A 19,223-nucleotide genomic window follows, 5' to 3' on the forward strand; every position below is an offset into this window, starting at 1 on the left:
CTAATCCTTGTCGAATGAATAACAAATTGCATGCAATGTATTAATCATCTTTCCTCCCCTTACAAATTCATAAAAAAAACAGCAACATTTTGCACAACTTTTACGGAAATAAAAAAAGTTTTGCGTTTATTCGACATGGGTTTTAAAGAACAAGAGGATGGGACGGCGGTGAGGCTGCTAACTCCTCGCCGGACGAGGGGATTTCTCCGTAGACTCGAGAAACTGAGGCCTAGGGTTCGAGTCCCATCGTGAAATGTACTAACCTTGATTGTGTGCAACTAACCCTAACCGTTGAATGTATCATATCAGTCATGCACTAATAACCCTTGTAAACATGCAATGATATCAACCTGTATGCATTGTAGTAATCCGAAGTATTCCCCCTCCTAACACTATTTCAATCACTTTAACACAAACAATACGTTTTGAGTTAATTTTCTGCTGTTAGCCATGATGTAACGGCATATAAAGCTACAAATAATAATCGAATTATGGCAATGGTGAACTGATCATTCTTATATGCATCATTTGTAAAGGACACTACAGCATTCAAGGTGAGCAAATTTGAGCGGGGGCGCAGCCGCGTTTGTTTAAAACTTCGATGACGGATGCATCAAGGAGAGCGGGCGGGGTTACCTGCTAAGGAAGGACTTCTTTGTTTTGGAAGCTGTGTAGCGCTCCTGCCAGCTGGCCGAGTGTTAAGTCTGTGCATGCGCGCACCTTACAGCAGGAGTTGGAATCCAGCCATTACAAAAGCTAACAGTGCACAAGACACTTTATCACACTTTACCATCAAGATTTAAAAATCCAGCCCCAGCGTTTTGCATGTCTACTCATCCGAAGCGTTTATTTAAGAACAAAACAAATCTAATGTGTTAGTTATGTCATTTGCTTGGAGGAAAAGTGCCGTGTATGATAAAGCCTTACATTTACTTAAAGGGACGCTGTGTGATTTTTCATTATGGACAGCCGGAAGTGCTGCAAGTATCATTGTGGTAGCTATAACAGAAATGGCAGACTATCATTTCATATCATTTCATAACTGGACGAACGTTTATGTTTAAAACACACTTTCTGTCGTTATAAACACATTTTTGGTAAGTTTTTTAAACGTCCAATTATTTAATTTCATTCTTAATGAAAAACGCCTTAAATCTTGCAGCGTCTCTTTAATTGGGGGGGGGGGGGGGGGGGGGGGCATTATAAGCGCCTAGTTGAATTATTTGCATGCACGCCCACGTATCTGTGTACATTGAATTCAATTATACGTTTAACATAAAATATTTCAAAGTTCTATCATCATACAACCAAAGGTCACGTTGCATAAAAAATATGTTTTCAAGTGCGGCTCGAGATGAGTTCGTATCGGAAAGGTGCGGCTATGCACGAACATAGACGTTAAACTCTTCAAGCGACAGAATTATGCATGCTAGACACTTGATATTCAAGCTGAAGATGAGCCAAAAGGATGACTTGAGAAAGAACCATTTGGTGAAAACTTTCACAGTCTTAAAGTTGCGTTCTGTATTTCACATTTTAAGATTAAAAAAAAAAAAAAAAAGGGACTTGGTTTTTTGGCTGGTTGTCACTCACCTGCCAAACTGACGTTGTCACCAAGTGGCACAATCCAAATGGCCCAAATTCAGACAACTAACGTTATATTTCATCGGATTAATGTTGACATTTTGACAGACTGTATGTATGCTAACTTTGCTAATCATAGAACCCAAAGGCATAAAAACATATGCAGAAGGAAGACTTTTGTTTTTGTTTGTTGACCGCGGCACATTGGCGGACTGGTGCAGCTGATGATGATGATGATGAAGAGGCGGCCCGGGCTGACCGCGATGATGATGATGAAGAGGCGGCCCGGGCTGACCGCGATGATGATGATGAAGAGGCGGGCCAGGCTGACTGCAACGCACAGCTGTCGTCTGCAGGCACAAGAAGCTCCACTCCCACTTTAGTCCCCCATTAACTGCCAAAAAAACAAAAATAAAACCGAAGAGATATTAGTAGTAGCACTCAGTCGATTTGCGTTAGTACGCAAGCGCGTGGTTCAATTCCCCTCAATAGCCCTCAACCAATCCAGTGCCTCTGCAAGTCCAAACCAGACACAAAGGCCTTTTGTGCCGATCATCTCTTTCCCACACTTCAAACAACCAAATGCCAAATCCCGACACCATCTAAAACAACTCGCTGGCCAGCAACATCCCTACGCCAAAAAAAACGGACGCGCGTCCAAGCCGCAACTACCGACACAACCGCCATCACCTATCCGACAACATGACAAGCAACAAGTTCCCTTCACTCCAAGGTACCGCACGAAGCTCACTACCGCCCTCTTGCGTTCGCCAACTGCAGGTGCCCCTCGGACGGATGATACTTAGCCGTGTGCCGCTTGATTCTTCAGTTGCGGAAACGCTCCTTCGTCGGCCTCTGCGACCTGAAAAACAAACAAATGTGCCTGTGTCGCTTATAAATTGCTTTGGTTTTATTACTCCATCAAAAAAACATTAAAATAGAGGTCTGACAAGTTAAGTTTTGGCTGAGCTCATACTAAATAAACTGCGCGATTTATTCTTTGAAACTATATGTAAATTGCGTGATTCATTCTTTGAAACTATATGTAAACTGCGTGATTTATTCCTTGAAACAATATATATGTACGGCGATATGTAATCTTATATATCTATATTTCAAAATAGAAAACATTAGGAGTCGCTAAGTGACTTTCTATATGTTGGCATCTCGGCGCATGTTTAGTTTTTATTTCATGCTACTAACACCTTTACCTGTAGAAAAGTATTTTTCTTTGCATAAACGGCGCGTTATCGGCGCATTAGGTATTTACATTATCGTCTGCTAAAAATCAATGAAACCAAATGCGTTTTTGTTGCTTATTGCTGTTATATTGTACTGCTAACCCAAAACCGAGGGAGGTAGCAAACTTAATTTTGTAAACTGTTACTCTCCTAAAAGTTCTGATTTAAAACACAGTATAAAGCGTGTGAACATTTTGCACAGGTTTGGCTTCTGAATGATGGAATATGAAATATCTGCTGCATTTGTGGCTTGAAAATTGAATCGTACAGAAGCTGCTTCTTTGGTTTTTGCATGATACGTTTGTATTTTTTTTGTACCCCGCTCTGGTTGCATCACATGCCAGGAAACAAGTGAAGAAAGGTTGATCTGGAAGCATCTTCAGTCAATGGGCCTGCGCGTCCGCTTCAGACTGCGCCCTGCGGGTGGGTGGGGGACAAGTCATTTGGAACTGCTTGCACGCATTTGCCGTGCATTGGATTACCTTTGGCCATTCGGTCTTATTTCGGCGCAGCTCCTCTTGCGGCCTGCAAAACAAGCAAGCGCACATTAACTTTCGGCAGCGAATGATTTGAAGGCGCGTTTGTACTTAGGACACAGTTAGGCCTCTTATCCTGTCGCAGCTCCGCATATTGTTGGAGGGCCCCCGTCTCGCTCGTACGGTCATCGGCCGAAGACCTTTGGTGGCTCAAGTGGACCCGGCGGATGGAGACGTCAGCGTCGAGTCCTTCACCTTGGGAAAAAGTGAGACGAAACAAAGATCAAACGCCGGCCCGATTTGCACAGACCTCGGGCGGACGATACTCGGTTTCTGGGCCGCTTCGGTCTTCATCTGTGGACCGGCTGCTTCCGTTGTCCCTTCAAAAGACAAAATGCAACAAAAAGATATGAATTTCAACGAAATCCGCAATAACTGAGGGAACCCCTTGCTTCGATGAAGAGCGTGTCAAAGCGCAACTTACTGGATTGCCGCGTGTTTTGTGGCCTTCATCCAGCTTCTCTTTACATCTGGCTCCTCCTAACCTTAAGAAGCAAAACAATTTTATTTACTGTACATTCTGCTCCCGCCGCCACTCCGCTGGCCTCCCTGCTACAAAAGAAAAAAAAAAAAAAAAGCGCATTTGCGTCGGCCACCATGTCGACGGCACCCCCGGACCTAAACTCCAGGAATTCTGCAGGACCAGCAGGCTATAGAGGACAGAATTCTGCAAAGAGTTACGCGGAAACAAGACGAGGCTCCAGGAAGCACTTCCTCCCTGTGACCTGCACGACCCTGTCGACGCAAAATCGCATGGGCTCACGTGGCGCCGCAGACGAAGCCTCACTTGATTGGAGCGCCCACTTTGGTGCCGACTCTCGCCCGTCCTCATCTCTCTCTCCGCTGAAACGCACAAAACCTCGAGTCATCACCGAAAGCAACTCAAACGGAGCAGATCGCACAAACACAGCCGCCATTTAATTAACACGCACCCAGTGAATTCGTGACAGACACAACATACACTCCGGTATACTTGTGACAAATGCATTTCCTAGCTACTAATACTTGTAGAATGGTGACGGCTCGCTGAGGTGTCTCGTCCCAATTGGCTCCTTCCTACAACTCACTCCATCTAGAAAAAACTATATAAAATATATATAAATATATACATAGCCATCCCATGCATATCATAAGGCGTTTGATTACCTCAGCGGCATGCAGCGTCATTGATGGTTGTGCATCTCTGACATGAAGGCTTCTTGGGACCTCGGGCAAACGATACATTCAAATGAGCTTGCTTTATTTGGGAGAAGCAACAAAATAGCTTAGAAAAAGTACAAATGTGACATACAAGCTATTTAAATCATCACGGAGTCTGCATCCTTCAATGGTCCACAGAAATTGCCCACATTCAAAGTTCTTGCTGATATTATGTGGAAGGCATTTATTTCTACAGGAAAAAAAAAACAATAATTAGCATGAAACAAGTCAAATATCTTCAAAAGTATTCAAATATAAATAATCAAGTATGCAAGATTGTACATGTTTAGACAACTTACCTCAAATTGAACAGTCCATTTTGCATTCCAAAAATGGCGGCGTAGCACAAATTGATCCTGCTGCGAAGAAATTATAGGCGACGTCCAACAGGAGAAAATGATCACAAAATTTTAGGCGCTGCTGAGTGGCAAGAGACTATTTTGATCGAAAACGGAGCAGAGGTTTGATGCAAATGAGGCAATACAGGGGTTAGTCAAAATTATTAGGTTTGGTAATTGAATTATATGGTAATGATATTGACAGTCATGGAAATACCTTCATTTTGACCATCTTTAAGACCAGATACGCACATGAAAAAACCCAGAATAAAACACTCAACCTAAAATAAAATGCAGTGCAATATTCAACAGAATCAAATATTTCATCAAAAAGCCCTCACAGTTCAATTCCCATTTGAAAGCCATCAGGACTGTTTGGTCAGCAAAGATTAAAAAAAAAAAAAAATGGTGGCCACCATTTAAAAAAAAAAAAAAAACGGAAATGGAAAAACAACATACGCATGACATTTTAGAAATTGTGAAGTGCTCAAACCTTCCAACGTGGCCGTGCTTAAATCCTGCAACAAGCAAAACCTCATTCATACACTTGCAAGAAAGAACAAGCAGTGCAAAAAAAAATATGCACACACCTGTGGACTGCACATAGACGAGCAATCCGATACACCTGGCTAGGTGGACCGCGCTAACGCCACTCGATGACCGTACAAAAACCTCATTTATTTGTGTGTGCAAAGAACGCAAAGTTCCCCCACAGCAAACAAGCAAAAACACTCAAGTACAATATTCAAAGTTGCACATGAAAACCTTTAAAAAAAAGGCACACAACACAATGTTCAATAGAAACAAACAATACAATCCGTAACCATTCAATTCCCAAGCATAAAGCCATTTGAAAGCTAAACAAAGATTGCAATCTGCATTTTCGACACGGTTGAATACAAACGGATACAAATGTGATCCAAATGACGAAAACGCGGAAGACTTGTGCTGTGTTGTGCTCAAACCTTCCAAGACGGCTGTGAAAATCCTACAAACAAACAAACAAATTTCTTGCAGGAAACGACGAACTAGACGGAAAACAACGTTAACAAACATTTGCGTTCTACTTACCATGCGACCCGCCGCCATTTTTTTCCGCATGTGACCACAGCCGCCCACTTGCTTGTTTGATACTTCTTTGCACATTAGAGCGTGAAAAACTCGGATTTCGGATTTTAGACGAATCTGCCTCAAAAGCAACATAAAGCAATACGGAAATCAATGCAACAACCGAAACATTCATTCATTTTCCCGATGTGTCCTATCTATCCGATTGCACAAACCTTCCTTCGATGCTGTGTCGAAAACCTGCAACAAGCCACAAAACAGAAAGTTATTAGAGGAGAAAACATTTAAAAAATTACAAACATTTTACAACCAACCGTGCGTGCGTGCTTGACTGAGAAAACGAACGTGAGGAACGTAATTAGAACACCTGCGGAACGCCACTTCACAAGCAAGCCAGCAATTCAAATCAGCTCACTTCCTGGTTTGGATACTTATTTCGCGCCAAAGCCAACTTCCGCTTCCGGAGGCGTCTACCGCTACCTTGTGGCCAAAAATCGTTCTGACCGCCGATGCTTGTTTATTTTTTTTCTTCTTTAAAATGCTTTTTTATTGCGCATGTTTTTCCTTTTGAATAACGATGTTTAAAAATAGATGGAAAAGTACACTATAAGGGTTCTTTTATGCGAGTCTCACGTGGAAGATTCGCTGACTTAAATCTAGAACGATGCGCAGAATTGGGGATTAGTATCGAATGAAGTCGATGGTAAAATTATTGATCATTCGGCCCACGTCAAAACTTTATTATTTGTTTTACCTTAACATATAATTTGCCATATAAAACACTTCTAACTTGAGGCTCTGGTCAAAATTTAAAAATTTGCAGACCAAATGATAGACCATTATAATGAAACCAATTGAACAGCAAACTGAGTTTTCGTGTTAAAAAAAAGTCAGGAAAACGTCAACTTAAGCCAAATAATAGGTAAACCTCACGTTGTACACCAAATAAATCAATAAAAACAATTAAAACCGCTATAATGCAGTCGCGGTATCAATTTATACTAAATAAAGTTTAAATATTTTTTTACTAAATAAAGTTAGTTGCCTGCGGTGTAGCATTATCGCCACAGGAGGGCATACCTTTACATTGAAACCAATTGATGGCCGTTTTCGTGCTCATAAGAAGGAAACTCGTTCTTATTTTGCATTGTATTGTATTCTGTTATATTAAAAAAAAAGATGGAAACTTATGTTGAGGGCATTTCTTCATGAATTCATTTGGCTCAGTCCACATATAAAAGTTGTTATTATGGTGTGATATTATTACGGTGGTACTCGCTTGTTGTGTTACGTGCACAAGTAATTTCAATGCTATTTTAATAAATAAAAAAGCAAATAAATAAATACAAATAATAAATACACTTTGAACTGGTGTAATGCAATCGCGGTCATAATGTAACCATTCGCGTAGTCATAACTAAAACTACGTAGTTTGAGAGATGCCTGCGTTGTATCATTATCGCCACAAGAGGGCAGACTATTACATTGAAACCAATTGAATGACCTTAAGGAGTCAGTTTTCATATTTCATGATGGAAACTCATGCTTTTATCATTAGTTCACATGTAAATTTTTTTATTAAGGTATGGTATTATTATGGCGGTGTGTTGTATGTAAAGTAGGTCATATGTGCTCCTTTTCATGGTCTTTTTATTTCTTTTTTTTGCAGACTGGGATGCCCCGTTGTCGGCCACACCCACTTGAGGCCATACAATCACGTGACACACTTTGTGTGTCTCAAGTTAGTTCATTTTGGCATAACTTCAAGAGTTATTTAGTCAAATACAAATCAAACACACGCATTTGATTCCTTAAAATGTGCAATTATTATAACGTATTTTATTCAGAAATTCCACAGGATAGATAACGTAATTTTATTCTCATAGATTGTCTGCTGAAAAATTAATGAGCGTGCATGCCCACGTTAGCTTCAAGATGTAAGAAAACGTGTTCTGGGGAAGACTTCTTTCTTCAAACCTGCTGCATGTACAATTACAATTAAAGTGCTGAGAAATCCATGATCACCAACACACTTGGTTGCATGTTAAGGAAATAGAAAAAAAGTGTCCGAAAGGTGACAAAATAACATTGCATCACACAGGTAGCGTAACGTGGAATAATCCGCTCCATACACGCAAAAACAAACACCTGTTTCCGAACCTTTAATGTTGTAGACGAACGTGTTTTTTTTTGTTTTTTTTTTGGGTCTGTCACTCAGATGTCGCCATGAGGCAAAAGCGTCTGCGGTGGAAGTCCTCCCCGCGCCTGGAGGCCTGTCATTTTCCCCGTTTGGAGCGCGTGGGTGCTTTGTCGTCTGTGGTTTGTCGCAGTGCTGTTCTCGACGCTCCGGTCCGAGCTTTCGAGCACAGACGCGACGGAAGCGATGGCCCTGCGGTCGCGCATTCCAAAACTCCTCCAGAGCCTTCTTACAGACAGCCCTGACCAAAATATTGGATCCGGATCCGCCGTCACAACATCGCACGGAAATATTAAAAAGTGTATACTTGCAGAACCCCCATTAAAAAAACAAACAAACGATATAATAACTAACTTAAACACGATATAATATCCCCAAACACAGCTTCAATTTAGGGCAGGGGACATTTAAAACAATCGACGATTAAAATGGTTTCTAATCAAAAACCGGATTTCCCCAAGCAATATATACAAGGCAAAATCAGTTGTAAATAGATTAAATGATTTCATAAATGATTTATCGTAAGACTCACCATGAAAATTGACATATGGGCCAAGCAGTTGGCTTTCTGTACGATAAAACAAAATAAACATGACGCGGGGATGTGATTTACGTCAAATCGTGTCAAAACAGAGGCGAAACCATTCAGGACTCGCATTTTCGAAGTTGTTCACTTTGCCGTCCATTCTGGTTAAAGAGGGTGGCAGAGTCACGTGAGCACGTCCGGCGTGTTCGGGGGCCGTGAAAAACATAGTCCACGGTGTTTCGGAGCGTGTGGGCCAGCGGGTTCAAACGCCGCGTTCAAATTGTCCGCGTAGAAGAGTGGGACGGGTGCAGTACTAAATATCACCAGCAGAGCGCGCGCTCCACGGTTAATTCATTTTAAGATTGGCGTTGGGCAGTCAATATTGGTCCTTTTTGAGTCAAAAAGTATTGACTCAGTCACTCACCCGGGCCCACGGTAAGGATCATCCCACGGTGGTTCCGCCACCACCGCCGCGCTGGCTGGAAGCGTGCACGCTCCACGGGTCGTGAGCCGCCGCCGGCGGGTCGCGAAGCAACTCCCGGGACGCGTTGGCGACGTCGTCGCCGGGCTCCAGCTCCAGCTCCGGTTCCGGTTCGGGTCCCGGCTCCTGCTCGAGCTCGGCGTCGTCGTCCGGCGCCGCCCGGGAGTCGGAGGAAGGGCGCCCCTGCGGCCGGTTGCGCCTCTCGCGGTGCAGCAGGAGTCGCTCCAGGGGCACCGTGCTGCTCCTGGGCAGGAAGAGCGCTGTGGGCGGCAGGTTGTGGCCGGCCGCGAACACCTGGCGGGAGCCCTCCAGGTTGAGCAGGATGCCCGTGCGGATGGAGTAGAAGACGTCGCGGTTGTTCTCCAGGAGTCGGTGCTCGAACACGCAATCGTCTCGCAAACACACCGCCTGCATGCATGCATGTAATTCATTTCAGCGTCTTTTGCTTCATTTCGCACTCATTCATATTCCTCTCTCAGCAGTTTAAAAAAACGTTAAAAGTCTCATAAGTTATGTTTCATAGGCGCTATTTGTAAAAAATGCGAAATGCATTACTGTCTTTTATATTTGTAGACTTTTATAAGTTTAGGTTTTCCTTTCTTTCGATTTCACGCGAGTAAAATGCGGTAAGGTATATTCGAATGATTTTTATTGGTTTAATCATGCGCAACTATTATTTCACTTCTTATTCTTCAACTTTCTTTTAACTCATTGCATGTACCGACAAATTAAATGTAATAGACGTGCGGCACGCATTAAGAGACAGTAAAAAGTCTTAGTTCGTGTCTAAACAGATAAAAAAAAATACACGTATACTGTACTGTGTTTAACTTTTATTTTGGACTAGACTCGGACCAAATTGTAAAATTTACTCTCGAAATTTGTCTTCACGTGCAGGAAGAAGGAATGAAGGAATTTTGATGACACACTCGAAAACAAATTTGATATCTTGCTTTGTCACAGCGTTATTTCTTACTAGTCTTAGATGCTTCCCGTTTTGTTTAGTTTTCCGTTCGGTTCTGCCATTTTTAAAATTAATTCACTTGCCGTTTCCTAATTACTCCCAATGTCCTAGATATTTCTTCCAGTCGTGATTTAAACGTCGAGAAATTCCGCGCGTAAAATCGACATTTTTTTTTCACTCAAAATAAGCTGAGGACGAAACTATACTGACCGAGGTGAAAGGGGTCCCTTCCTGGTCCAAACACAGGTACCGGCTGCTTTTGACGCCGAGGATGGCCACGCGCTCCCTGGTGTCCGCTTTGAGCATGATGACGCCTGCAGCGCAAACAGATAACATCAAGAAAGAAAAAAAAAAAACAGCAGAGGAGAGAATGAAGACCACGCGAGACCTACTGTATGGGTTCCTGCTGGTGCTCCTCCGTACGCTTCCGTCCAGCTTGATCTCCAGGTAGAAGTTGCTCACCTCAGTGGAGGTCTGCAGGTGCACGAACCTCCGCGGGCTGCCCCAGTTGGAGGAGCCGAGCAAGGGCGACGGCTCGGGCGCCACGGGGACGCCGTGCAGGACTGCGAGGGCCAGCATCCAGGCCGGGACCCTTCGTCTTGGGCTTCGGGGCTCCTCCATGGCTGCCGTGACGCAAGTGGCGTTGTGGAGATGCGTCGCGACAAGGATGCTATTTAAGGAGCCCCGCGCCAACCCTTCTCGCTCGCATCCGTCCACCAACGCACAAGTGCGGCTTTGCAGCGGCGGAAGGGCCACTTCCACCTGCATGGGCGTGTTTGGACCCGGGCGCGGCCCGGGCCACCGCACTTGTTGTGGCTCCGAGCGCTCTTTTTGGGATTCTTCCCTGCCCACCTCACAGGAAATGCTTCCGGCGGCTAGATAAACAAATACAATTGCACAATTCCGAGTATGACTTCGTTTGCAATTAAAAACAAAGATTCCAAGTTACACGCGTACACTTGCAGCGTTCGGCCAGCAGACGGCGACATTCTTCAAACAGCACCGAAATTGAACCGTGTCAACAGGACTCGGGGATTGTAGTCACGTGATTATAAATTTACTAAATGAAATATGCTAAATGCTAAACTTGAAAATCTGATGAAAACCGCTGATCAAGTTGATTCGACGTGCGTCTATTAGGAGAAAACAGAGTAAATCACAAATGTAGCCACACATTTGTAAAAAACCAAAAAGCTGTTTATTTTTTCTCCATTTTGTACAACACTCATTTGATGTTCTTCAGATCCACGCGCACAGTCCAAACCTTTCACATTTTTCCACAAACATCTGATTTTTCATGTACAAATACATGCACAAATTCATTCTGGATTTTTGTCCAAAAAACCAAGAAAAAAATGTGACAATTTTTAAAATGGTTTTCTTTTAACATTACAGCAAATTGTAAGCTAATGACTCGCGTGTATTGCCACTCAAATACAGTGGGCCCCCGTGTTACGAACTTAATCCGTTCAGCGGCTACGCTCGTAACTCGAACTGCTCGTATGACGGGCAATCCAAACCTATGTTAATTCGTGAATGCGTGCAACGCGTGCAAAAACCTTAGGTAAAAACATCACGACTTTATACACAATCTACTGTGCAGTTAAATTAAACAACATATACAAAGGAAAAATGATATTTGCCTTTGGAGCGACGTGACTTGAGCTGAGTGGAGGCGGAGGGGAGCAGAGACCAACCCTCAAAGTTAACACAGTTCTGCTGATATGCTATTGCTCTTACAATGTCACAGTCACTGTTTCAGTCACGGTGTCAGTCACGGAGATGCTAAAACATATCATCCTCTTACTTCTTCCTTTACCGCTACTAGCAATTTTAGAAGCTATGTCTAACAGATAAAGTTTGCAAAGTCTTCACAACATTCCTCCCTTCCGCTTTTCACTCATTTTCTCTCCTTCCTGCCATCCCGACCAGCTGTGCCATCAAGCTAGATAAAGGCGTTCGGCCAATAGCATATCGGCATTTCTGTGATTGACGTGACGCCGGCCAATAGCATCTCCGTGAGTGAGACCGGGTGACCTTAATCGACCAATAGCATATTGGCATCTCCATGACTGACTCCGTGACTGACACCGTGACTGTGACGTTGTAAGAGCAATAGCGTTCACGTTACTGTCACAAGCGTCAACTGCTGATTTTGTTGACGCAACTAAGCGAAAAAATATTTGCATACACAATGGCCGGCACGTCCGATTGTTCGTAAGACGAAAGGTTTGCCCGTAAGTGGGGGACAAAAATCTCCGTGGTCCACGCTCGTAAGTCGAATTGTTCGTAAAACAGGGTGTTCGTAAACCGGGGGCCGACTGTACAACGTAAAGAGTGAAAATAAAAACAGACCTGAGCGACTTTTAATTGAGAGGTTAAAAAATCTGTTTTGTCGGTGGTCAGCCACGCCCGTCCAGTTCTTGTAGTTGATGCAGCTGCGCTCTTTCAAGCTCGTCCAGCCTCTCACGCAGAAGAACCAACTCCCTGCGCTCCTCCTCTTCCTGGAACGCAAAAACGGCGAGATCTTCTTGCGCCCAACTCCGACCTGTCAACACGCCCACTTACCGGTACGTTGGACGCCGCGTCCCCGACGACGAACGGGTTTGGCGTGGAGGTGAGGATGGAGGGTCCGAAAGTGAAGGCGCCCCGGTCGCCCAGCAGGAGGCGCCGGAACTCGTCGTGTCGTCGCTGGAGCTCTCGCATCCTCCTGCGGAGCTGAGCGTGTTCCTCCGAGTGAAGCGGACGTCTGCGAATAAGGTACCCAAAGAAGATGGCTATCATTTATTTTGATTTTTTTTTTTTATGGTGAATGTGACGCTGACTTGTTGGCTGCTGCGACTTCCAGTTTCAGCTCCTCCATTTGAGCTTTCAACAGTTGGATCTTATGGTGCAGGCTCTTCTCTTTGTTCTCTGTCTGGGTTCTTCTCTACGGCACGCAAGAAACGTCGGATTTTAATACTGAAGTGAGCATTTCAAGTGTAAATGGAGTTCGGATGTTCAAGTAGGCTTTTGTCCCCGTGAGACGTACCTTCTTTTGGGCAAGCGCCGCTTTCCTCATTTTCTCTTTGAGATGGGAATATTTCTCATCCAGCTTGGCCTCTCGCTCTTGGAGCTTGTGTTTCTCCTCCAGCCACTCGATTTGCCTCACCTCCACTCGCCTGTGCCATGACTCGCTTTTATTTTTTGCTCGACTGCGTGATGAGCCAAAATTGAGGTTACAAGCGTGGTGTTCGTTAGTACCGCTCTGCCTCATGTTGGCTCTTCTCCGCTTGGGTTCGGGCGGTCCTCAGCTCCTCCCTCAATTCATCCAATTTGGCTTTCAGGCGCAGGTTTGCTTCCATTAACTCGGCTTCGGAGCGTGACAACGTGCCCAGCTCTGCGCACAGCTCCTCGTTTTTCTATATATAAAAAAAAAAAGCCCAACCATTCATATAAATTCAAGTTCTTTTCCCTTCATCTTTTTTCAAACACAAAATTACCCAGTACAATAACAATAAAGAAAATTATTGCCATTAATTTCATGCGATTATGCTGAACAAATGCTATAGGTATGTTTTTTTTTTTTTTAATGATCTGTCATTGCTCTTTATCATGCTAAAAAATAAAAACACACTAGTGGTATCAGCACTTTGGTATCGAGGGCCGCTCAGTACTCGTTACTGATATCACTCAGGTTGAACTTAAGTGCATTGGAGTAAACGTGGATTGCAATTCTTCCACCCCGACCTCAGCTAAATACATAAAACATGCGTTTTTTATACGAAAAACCTTGGGCGACTTAAATTTCAAAGAATTACGGCTGTGCCACTGAATGTTTGCCCCACCTGCTTTAAATTTGCCACCTCGACCGTCTGTCTCTGCAGCTCCTCCAGCTGTGCACTCTGCTGCTTTAATCGCGTTCTGAAAGACAAAAACAAAAGGTGTGTATCAGAAGAAAAAAAAAACTAGTGAACTTCCTAACAAAGCAAGACAAACCTCATGCTGTGCAGTTCTTTAAGCACAGATTCTTCTCCTCTTTGGGCCAGGCGGAGTTTTTCCTCCCACTCGTCTTTCTGGGCTTGCTCTTTGCTGTCCTGCAGCGCCCTCTGCTGTTCCAACTCGGCAAGGCGGTGCTCCATCTCCATCCTATCAGCATAAATTTCAATTCCAGGTTCTCTTCTTGCGCCGCAATGATTTTCTCGTCTTACTTTTCCTGGTGTAAGGCAGTTGATTTGTATATCTCCTCGTCACGAGCTGATTGCACTTTCCGAGCCACTTCCCTCTCTTTTTCTACAACAACTTGCTTGTGCTTCTCCACCGCCTGCTTGAGCACCTCCACGTCTGTCTGCAGGCCTGGAAAAAAATGATTTGTCAGAGCTTTCAATCTGAGATTTTAATTAATGAAAGGGGGGGGGGGGGCACTTACCTGCCAAGTGGCCTTTTAGGGTGTCTCTCTCCCTCTCCAGCTCACATTTGGAGCGGGTACACTCCAGTTTGACGCTCGCCAACTCCATCTTATGGGAATGCGTCATGCTTTCGATCTGTCAACACAGAGTAGCGCCGCAATGCACGTGACGTTAATTTTCCTACACTCGCGTACAAAAAAAATGGATTATAGATATTAGACACGATCAATAAAAACAGCTGACCTGGCCACTAAGAGAGTTGACTTGCTTCTCCGCTTTGTGCAGTTGTCCGGTGAGAAGACTGTTTTGTTCGTGGCTCTGCCGCAGTTCGCTCTCCATCCGCTCCAGCCGCAAGCGCAAAGATTGACAATCTGCCTGTAATAACGGCAGTACTGGTAGACATTTATTTAAAAAAATAAAATAAAAATTCTTAATTAACATTTATGCAACAATTTAGGATCTTGCATATTAACTCATTCACTAAAGTTAACTCCAGGCCAGTCAATTCCGGCCCAGTTTTTGATGCCTCTCGCTGTCAACAAGAATGAATGAATGAATCACGGGTAATTGGATAATAAAGATGGTGGATGCCGCACCTCCAGAGATTTCAGGGCAGCCTGAGATTCTGCCAGCTGCCGGTTCTGAACTCGTTGAACATTCTCAGCCCGCTGCTCCGAGTGGTCCTTCTGGGCCTGCAACTCGGCCACGTCGGCCTGCAGGCCCTTCAAGCGCAAGGTCAGCTGGGTTTTCTCCCGAAGGAGAACTTCCACTTGCTTCCTGTCCTGCAGCGATTCTGCATTCTGGTACTGGGCCATCAGGTTCTCCTTGTCTTTGTCCAGATGTGCGATCTGGGCCGAGGAAAAAGGCGGACTTTTGAGTGGGGAAAGCTCGCTCGGAGCGCGGACGGAACGGCGCTGAGTCACCTCGGCCTCGTAGCGAATTCGATGCTCCTCCACCACGCGAGCGTGTTCCTCCTTTTGATGTTCAAACTGGGCATTGAGCACGGTGTAGGCATAGCGCAGCTTGTTGAACTCTGTCCTGTACTTCTCCGCCTCCTTCACAAAACCGCAAGACTTTATCGGACGTGGCGAAGAAGCGCTTTTCAAATAATGCCTCATTGGAACAAATATCCAAAACATGATAGCAGGTACTAAACCGATTTCATTTACCTCTTCCAGTCTGGCGAAGCGCTCCCGAACTGGACCTTCCATCTCCTGTTGCACCTGAGCTCTGAGCAACTCCAGACGCTGAGGAGTCATCACCTGCCGTACGTTTTTATTTCCACGTCAGTTACAAATATGACATTCATTTTCAAATGTTTTGCTGCATGGGATAAAGCAATATTGATCAATGAGCATTTTACCTGCAGCCTGAGCTCCTCCACCTCGCTGGTTTTGTCCAGTATTTCTCTTGTGCGTTCGGCTAACTGCAGCTGGAGCTTCTCCAACTGAGCCTGCAGATGCCTAACTTCCTCTTGTACCCGAATGAGCTCATCCTGCAAGCTGTTTTTTTTTTTTCTCGTAAGTAAAATGTTCGGCACTGATCGAACAAATATTAAGTTAGGTGAACTGCGACCTGGTGTGTTCAGCCTTCAAAGTCTCGTAGTTGCCTCGGTGAAGTTCGCACTTGGTCCTCTCGTCGATGAGCATTTTCTGAAGTTCCATCTCGGCCCCGGCGGACGCCCCCAAGCCGGCCCCGAGCGGAAAAGGCTGCCGGAGGGCCGAGGAGGTCATGTCACCTCTGGTATGGAAGTCAGGAAAAGACAAAGGACTCTTTAACCTGCCGGCGTCTGAATCCACAAGCTGCCCGGTCAATAATGAAGATGCAAGGGAGACCCCGAGTCAAGTTGGTGCAGCATTTGAAGAGTGCCTGTCTTTGTTGTCAGTCACCATGGCAGCCATGCGAAGAGTCAGGCTATTATTCGATACAATCACAGCCTCTTAGCTGTCAGGACCAGGTTGTTAATCAACCTCAAGTGATTAGTTAGCTCCCTTGCTTGGCTGCGGCGTCTGTTGTGGAGACCGCACGAGTCTGGTGCAACAGATTACAGGGACAAAATAATTTCATTGCAAATATCCTCTTCCGACGAAACTAGTTACCCTGGTGAAATTGCACTGAAACTAATTTATGTTAAGAGAGGCCACATCAGTGCTCTGCGAGGGCGGATAATGATTTCACGGTGTGGTGATTGGCTCCATCTCTCTTATACTATTTTGGACAAGTAACAGAAAATGAGAGGAAAAAAACTTGTGCAAAGAGTGTTGCGACAAATATACAGTCTGTTGTGTTGACGTTGCACTAGAATTCACAATGAAAATGACGCCGTGTATTCAAAAATCGCGCGCTGTCTCACGCCATTCAACAAACTTCAGTCCAAAATGACAAACAATTATATTTGATATTAAATCAGTTGCTTCTTGTTTTTAACAATAGCACTGAGAAAAAAACTGCTTAGTTTCTCGCCGTATACCCACACCGAGCGAAGGTTACAAAGTTTATGAACATTGATGAGGATCGCGTTTCTGCGTCCATGCAAAACAAAAGTATAACTTACGTTTCTAATTCTGCGTTGAAAGGGGCACATTGAAGGCCAATATTTTTTTTTCCTCCTAAATTTGCCTCATAGTCGGTTCGCTAGCTTTTTTAGCCAATTCGCTAGCGCATTTGAAAACTACAAACAAGCGCTGCTTCTTTCTCTACTAAATATCTGGTAGTGTATACGCAATATGGCCTTATACTGCCATCTTCGGTTTTAAACGCACAATTACACCTGACGGACGTAAGAAAAAATAATCTCCCCACTACCTTCCCGGACACAGCTGAGTCTGATAAAAACAGCCACGCTGATTATAAAATCACCTGGTGATTGTCTCATCGAGTATTGATTTTGATTGATGGGGTTTCGGGAGGGTAATTTGGTTTATTTATATGTTTGTGCATATTTTACACGAAACTTTTCGTACCCTTTGAACGGCCTTTCATATTTTAAGTTTTATTTTATTGGGAGGGGGGCGAATATTAATGATACTATTATTGTATGTATATGTAGTGTATGAACCGCTGTTTAGAAAAAAAAGCCCTGACAATTTGAGGACCATTGAATTTACACCCGATTCCACAAAATAAAATACAACACAGACACAAAAAAATATAAACAAAAGCCGTAACCGTTCAATTCCCAAGCAAAAAGTCATTTGATGCATTAAAGCACAACGATGATTGAATACTGCATGTTCTGCATGTGCTCGGACTAATCTCTCTCTATAGTGAACATAAAGAAATTTAGATATCAATGCAGCAACAGAAACGTCAAAGTACAACAGAAAAAATGCATTAAAAAAGCAAATGTATCCTGACCTGACGCATCCCGTCCACCCGATCGCACAAACTACAACGCTGCATGTTATGAATTGCAAAAAGATTAAAACAACCAAACCAGAAGCGATGTTTTAGACCGCTTGAGAATTACCCGCTATCTAGTCGTTCATATGTGCTCCCTCACATGTGAAACAATTGACACAGGGGAGTAATTGTTAAATAAACGCAAACATAAACACTCAACTCAAAATTGAGGAAGTGATGGAACTACAGGTGTCTTTTCTGCTCTCTTGTGGACATAATGGAATACTACAAGGGTTTTCCATTCTCAATTTCAGTACAGTACTTCCTCAAACGGGTGCGTGACAAAAAAGCCTTACGACACATAGTTTAAAAACGAAACAACTACCAATTTAGTAGAAGCTGTAAATACACATATAATACGTATTCCTCAAGTCGCCCTCGTTTTGGTTTGTTCGCGTGCGCGCCTGCTTGTGAGATCGCTTCTTAATTTCCCGACGTCCGTGAAGCGTTCGCAGTCACGTGAAAATTACCCGGAAGTGACAGACTCCGTAAATTGTAAATAGGAGGACGAGCAAGAAAGCATGGTGAGTTTAAGCACTAAAACGTTGGGTATTTAATTGTGACATTTAAACAGCCAAGTGAATGTGTTGTTTTAGACGACTGCAGCACTTACTGCGGGTCTGGAGCGGATCCCGGACCAGCTCGGCTATTTGGTGATCAGCGAGGACGGCGTTTTGGCCGTGAGTGACCACTTTCGGGGGCTGGTTCGGTTTTCTTATTTTGCTGTGGGGCAGGTTAGAGGTGATCTCGGTGAGCCGCTGATTGCTTGCCATTGGGACACCTTCGTTTCCCCCCTGCATATTAAAGCGTAATCAATGTTTCCGATGTGTAATACATTCCTGTTGCAGCCTCCGTGAGCGCTGAAACGTCTCAACAAAATGTGGACGGTGCGGGAAGGGCCACATGCAAATTGCCAATTGGTTTTTGCGTCTTTCAGTCTTCGGGTGAGCTGGAGAACGACGAGCACACAGCCGGCGTGATGATGCAGATGGTTCGGACTGCCAGTCGCTTCCGGTTGGCGGGATCGGCCGATGTGCCTTTCAAACGCATGTCAGGTAGCCCGCGTTCGCACACAATCGCCTTCTTTCTAATCCTCCGTGTGTCATCCTTCCTTGTCTTGTCTTCAGTCATCTTGGAGGATTTCGTTCTCACGGTGACCATTTCGGGTCAGAAGGTTTTTGTGGTCAAACGCCAGCACAACCAGCAGGAGGCAATCAGTGTTTAAGGGTCGCTGCTCCAAAGTGATGTCATGCCTAGTCCACGTTTCAATAAAATGTTTCGACTTTTTGCAGCGTGCT

The 19,223-nt window shown here is 44.3% G+C and overlaps 3 protein-coding genes and 1 long non-coding RNA gene across 10 annotated transcripts; 1 reads left to right on the top strand and 3 right to left on the bottom strand.

Moving 5' to 3' along the window:
- Positions 1 to 1,201: 1,201 nt before the first annotated feature.
- On the bottom strand, positions 1,202 to 6,378 carry LOC148405536 (uncharacterized). Of its 6 annotated transcripts, none has more exons than XR_015864102.1 (11): positions 6,282 to 6,378; positions 6,183 to 6,207; positions 5,971 to 6,084; positions 4,653 to 5,887; positions 4,508 to 4,567; positions 4,367 to 4,443; positions 4,149 to 4,204; positions 3,786 to 3,846; positions 3,308 to 3,681; positions 3,144 to 3,242; positions 1,202 to 2,446 (listed from the first exon to the last, which is right to left on the bottom strand). It is a non-coding gene; the product is annotated as an uncharacterized LOC148405536 (long non-coding RNA). The 6 variants fall into 6 exon arrangements; XR_015864104.1 differs by having other exon boundaries at positions 3,786 to 3,841; positions 4,125 to 4,204; XR_015864103.1 differs by having other exon boundaries at positions 4,125 to 4,204.
- Positions 6,379 to 9,132: 2,754 nt separating this feature from the next.
- LOC148405537 (fibroblast growth factor 23-like) lies at positions 9,133 to 10,832 on the bottom strand. Its single transcript, XM_088406741.1, has 3 exons — positions 10,528 to 10,832; positions 10,346 to 10,449; positions 9,133 to 9,579 (listed from the first exon to the last, which is right to left on the bottom strand). Exons 1-3 carry the CDS (start codon positions 10,754 to 10,756, stop codon positions 9,133 to 9,135), a joined length of 780 nt encoding a protein of 259 aa, XP_088262867.1. The 5' UTR covers positions 10,757 to 10,832.
- A 511-nt stretch (positions 10,833 to 11,343) lies between these two features.
- On the bottom strand, positions 11,344 to 17,889 carry cep83 (centrosomal protein 83). 2 transcript variants are annotated; one of them, XM_088406559.1, is made up of 16 exons: positions 17,881 to 17,889; positions 16,099 to 16,263; positions 15,887 to 16,025; positions 15,693 to 15,785; positions 15,447 to 15,578; positions 15,120 to 15,371; positions 14,767 to 14,898; positions 14,544 to 14,658; positions 14,326 to 14,470; positions 14,114 to 14,263; positions 13,963 to 14,038; positions 13,379 to 13,536; positions 13,167 to 13,296; positions 12,961 to 13,064; positions 12,704 to 12,884; positions 11,344 to 12,639 (listed from the first exon to the last, which is right to left on the bottom strand). In XM_088406559.1, exons 2-16 carry the CDS (start codon positions 16,254 to 16,256, stop codon positions 12,538 to 12,540), a joined length of 2,067 nt encoding a protein of 688 aa, XP_088262685.1. In that variant the 5' UTR covers positions 16,257 to 16,263; positions 17,881 to 17,889; the 3' UTR covers positions 11,344 to 12,537. The 2 variants fall into 2 exon arrangements, with proteins under 2 accessions (XP_088262685.1, XP_088262683.1); XM_088406557.1 differs by lacking the exon at positions 17,881 to 17,889 and adding an exon at positions 17,078 to 17,203.
- Positions 17,890 to 18,369: 480 nt separating this feature from the next.
- On the top strand, positions 18,370 to 19,212 carry lamtor4 (late endosomal/lysosomal adaptor, MAPK and MTOR activator 4). The gene is made up of 4 exons (XM_088406683.1): positions 18,370 to 18,449; positions 18,522 to 18,605; positions 18,863 to 18,980; positions 19,053 to 19,212. The coding sequence occupies exons 1-4, from the start codon at positions 18,447 to 18,449 to the stop codon at positions 19,148 to 19,150; spliced, it is 303 nt and encodes a 100-aa protein (XP_088262809.1). The 5' UTR covers positions 18,370 to 18,446; the 3' UTR covers positions 19,151 to 19,212.
- Positions 19,213 to 19,223: the final 11 nt, after the last annotated feature.

Source organism: Hippichthys cyanospilos, chromosome 22 (genome assembly GCF_059441005.1).
Source record: "Hippichthys cyanospilos isolate Australia breed blue-spotted pipefish chromosome 22, RoL_Hcya_1.0, whole genome shotgun sequence".
Lineage (NCBI taxonomy): Eukaryota > Metazoa > Chordata > Actinopteri > Syngnathiformes > Syngnathidae > Hippichthys > Hippichthys cyanospilos.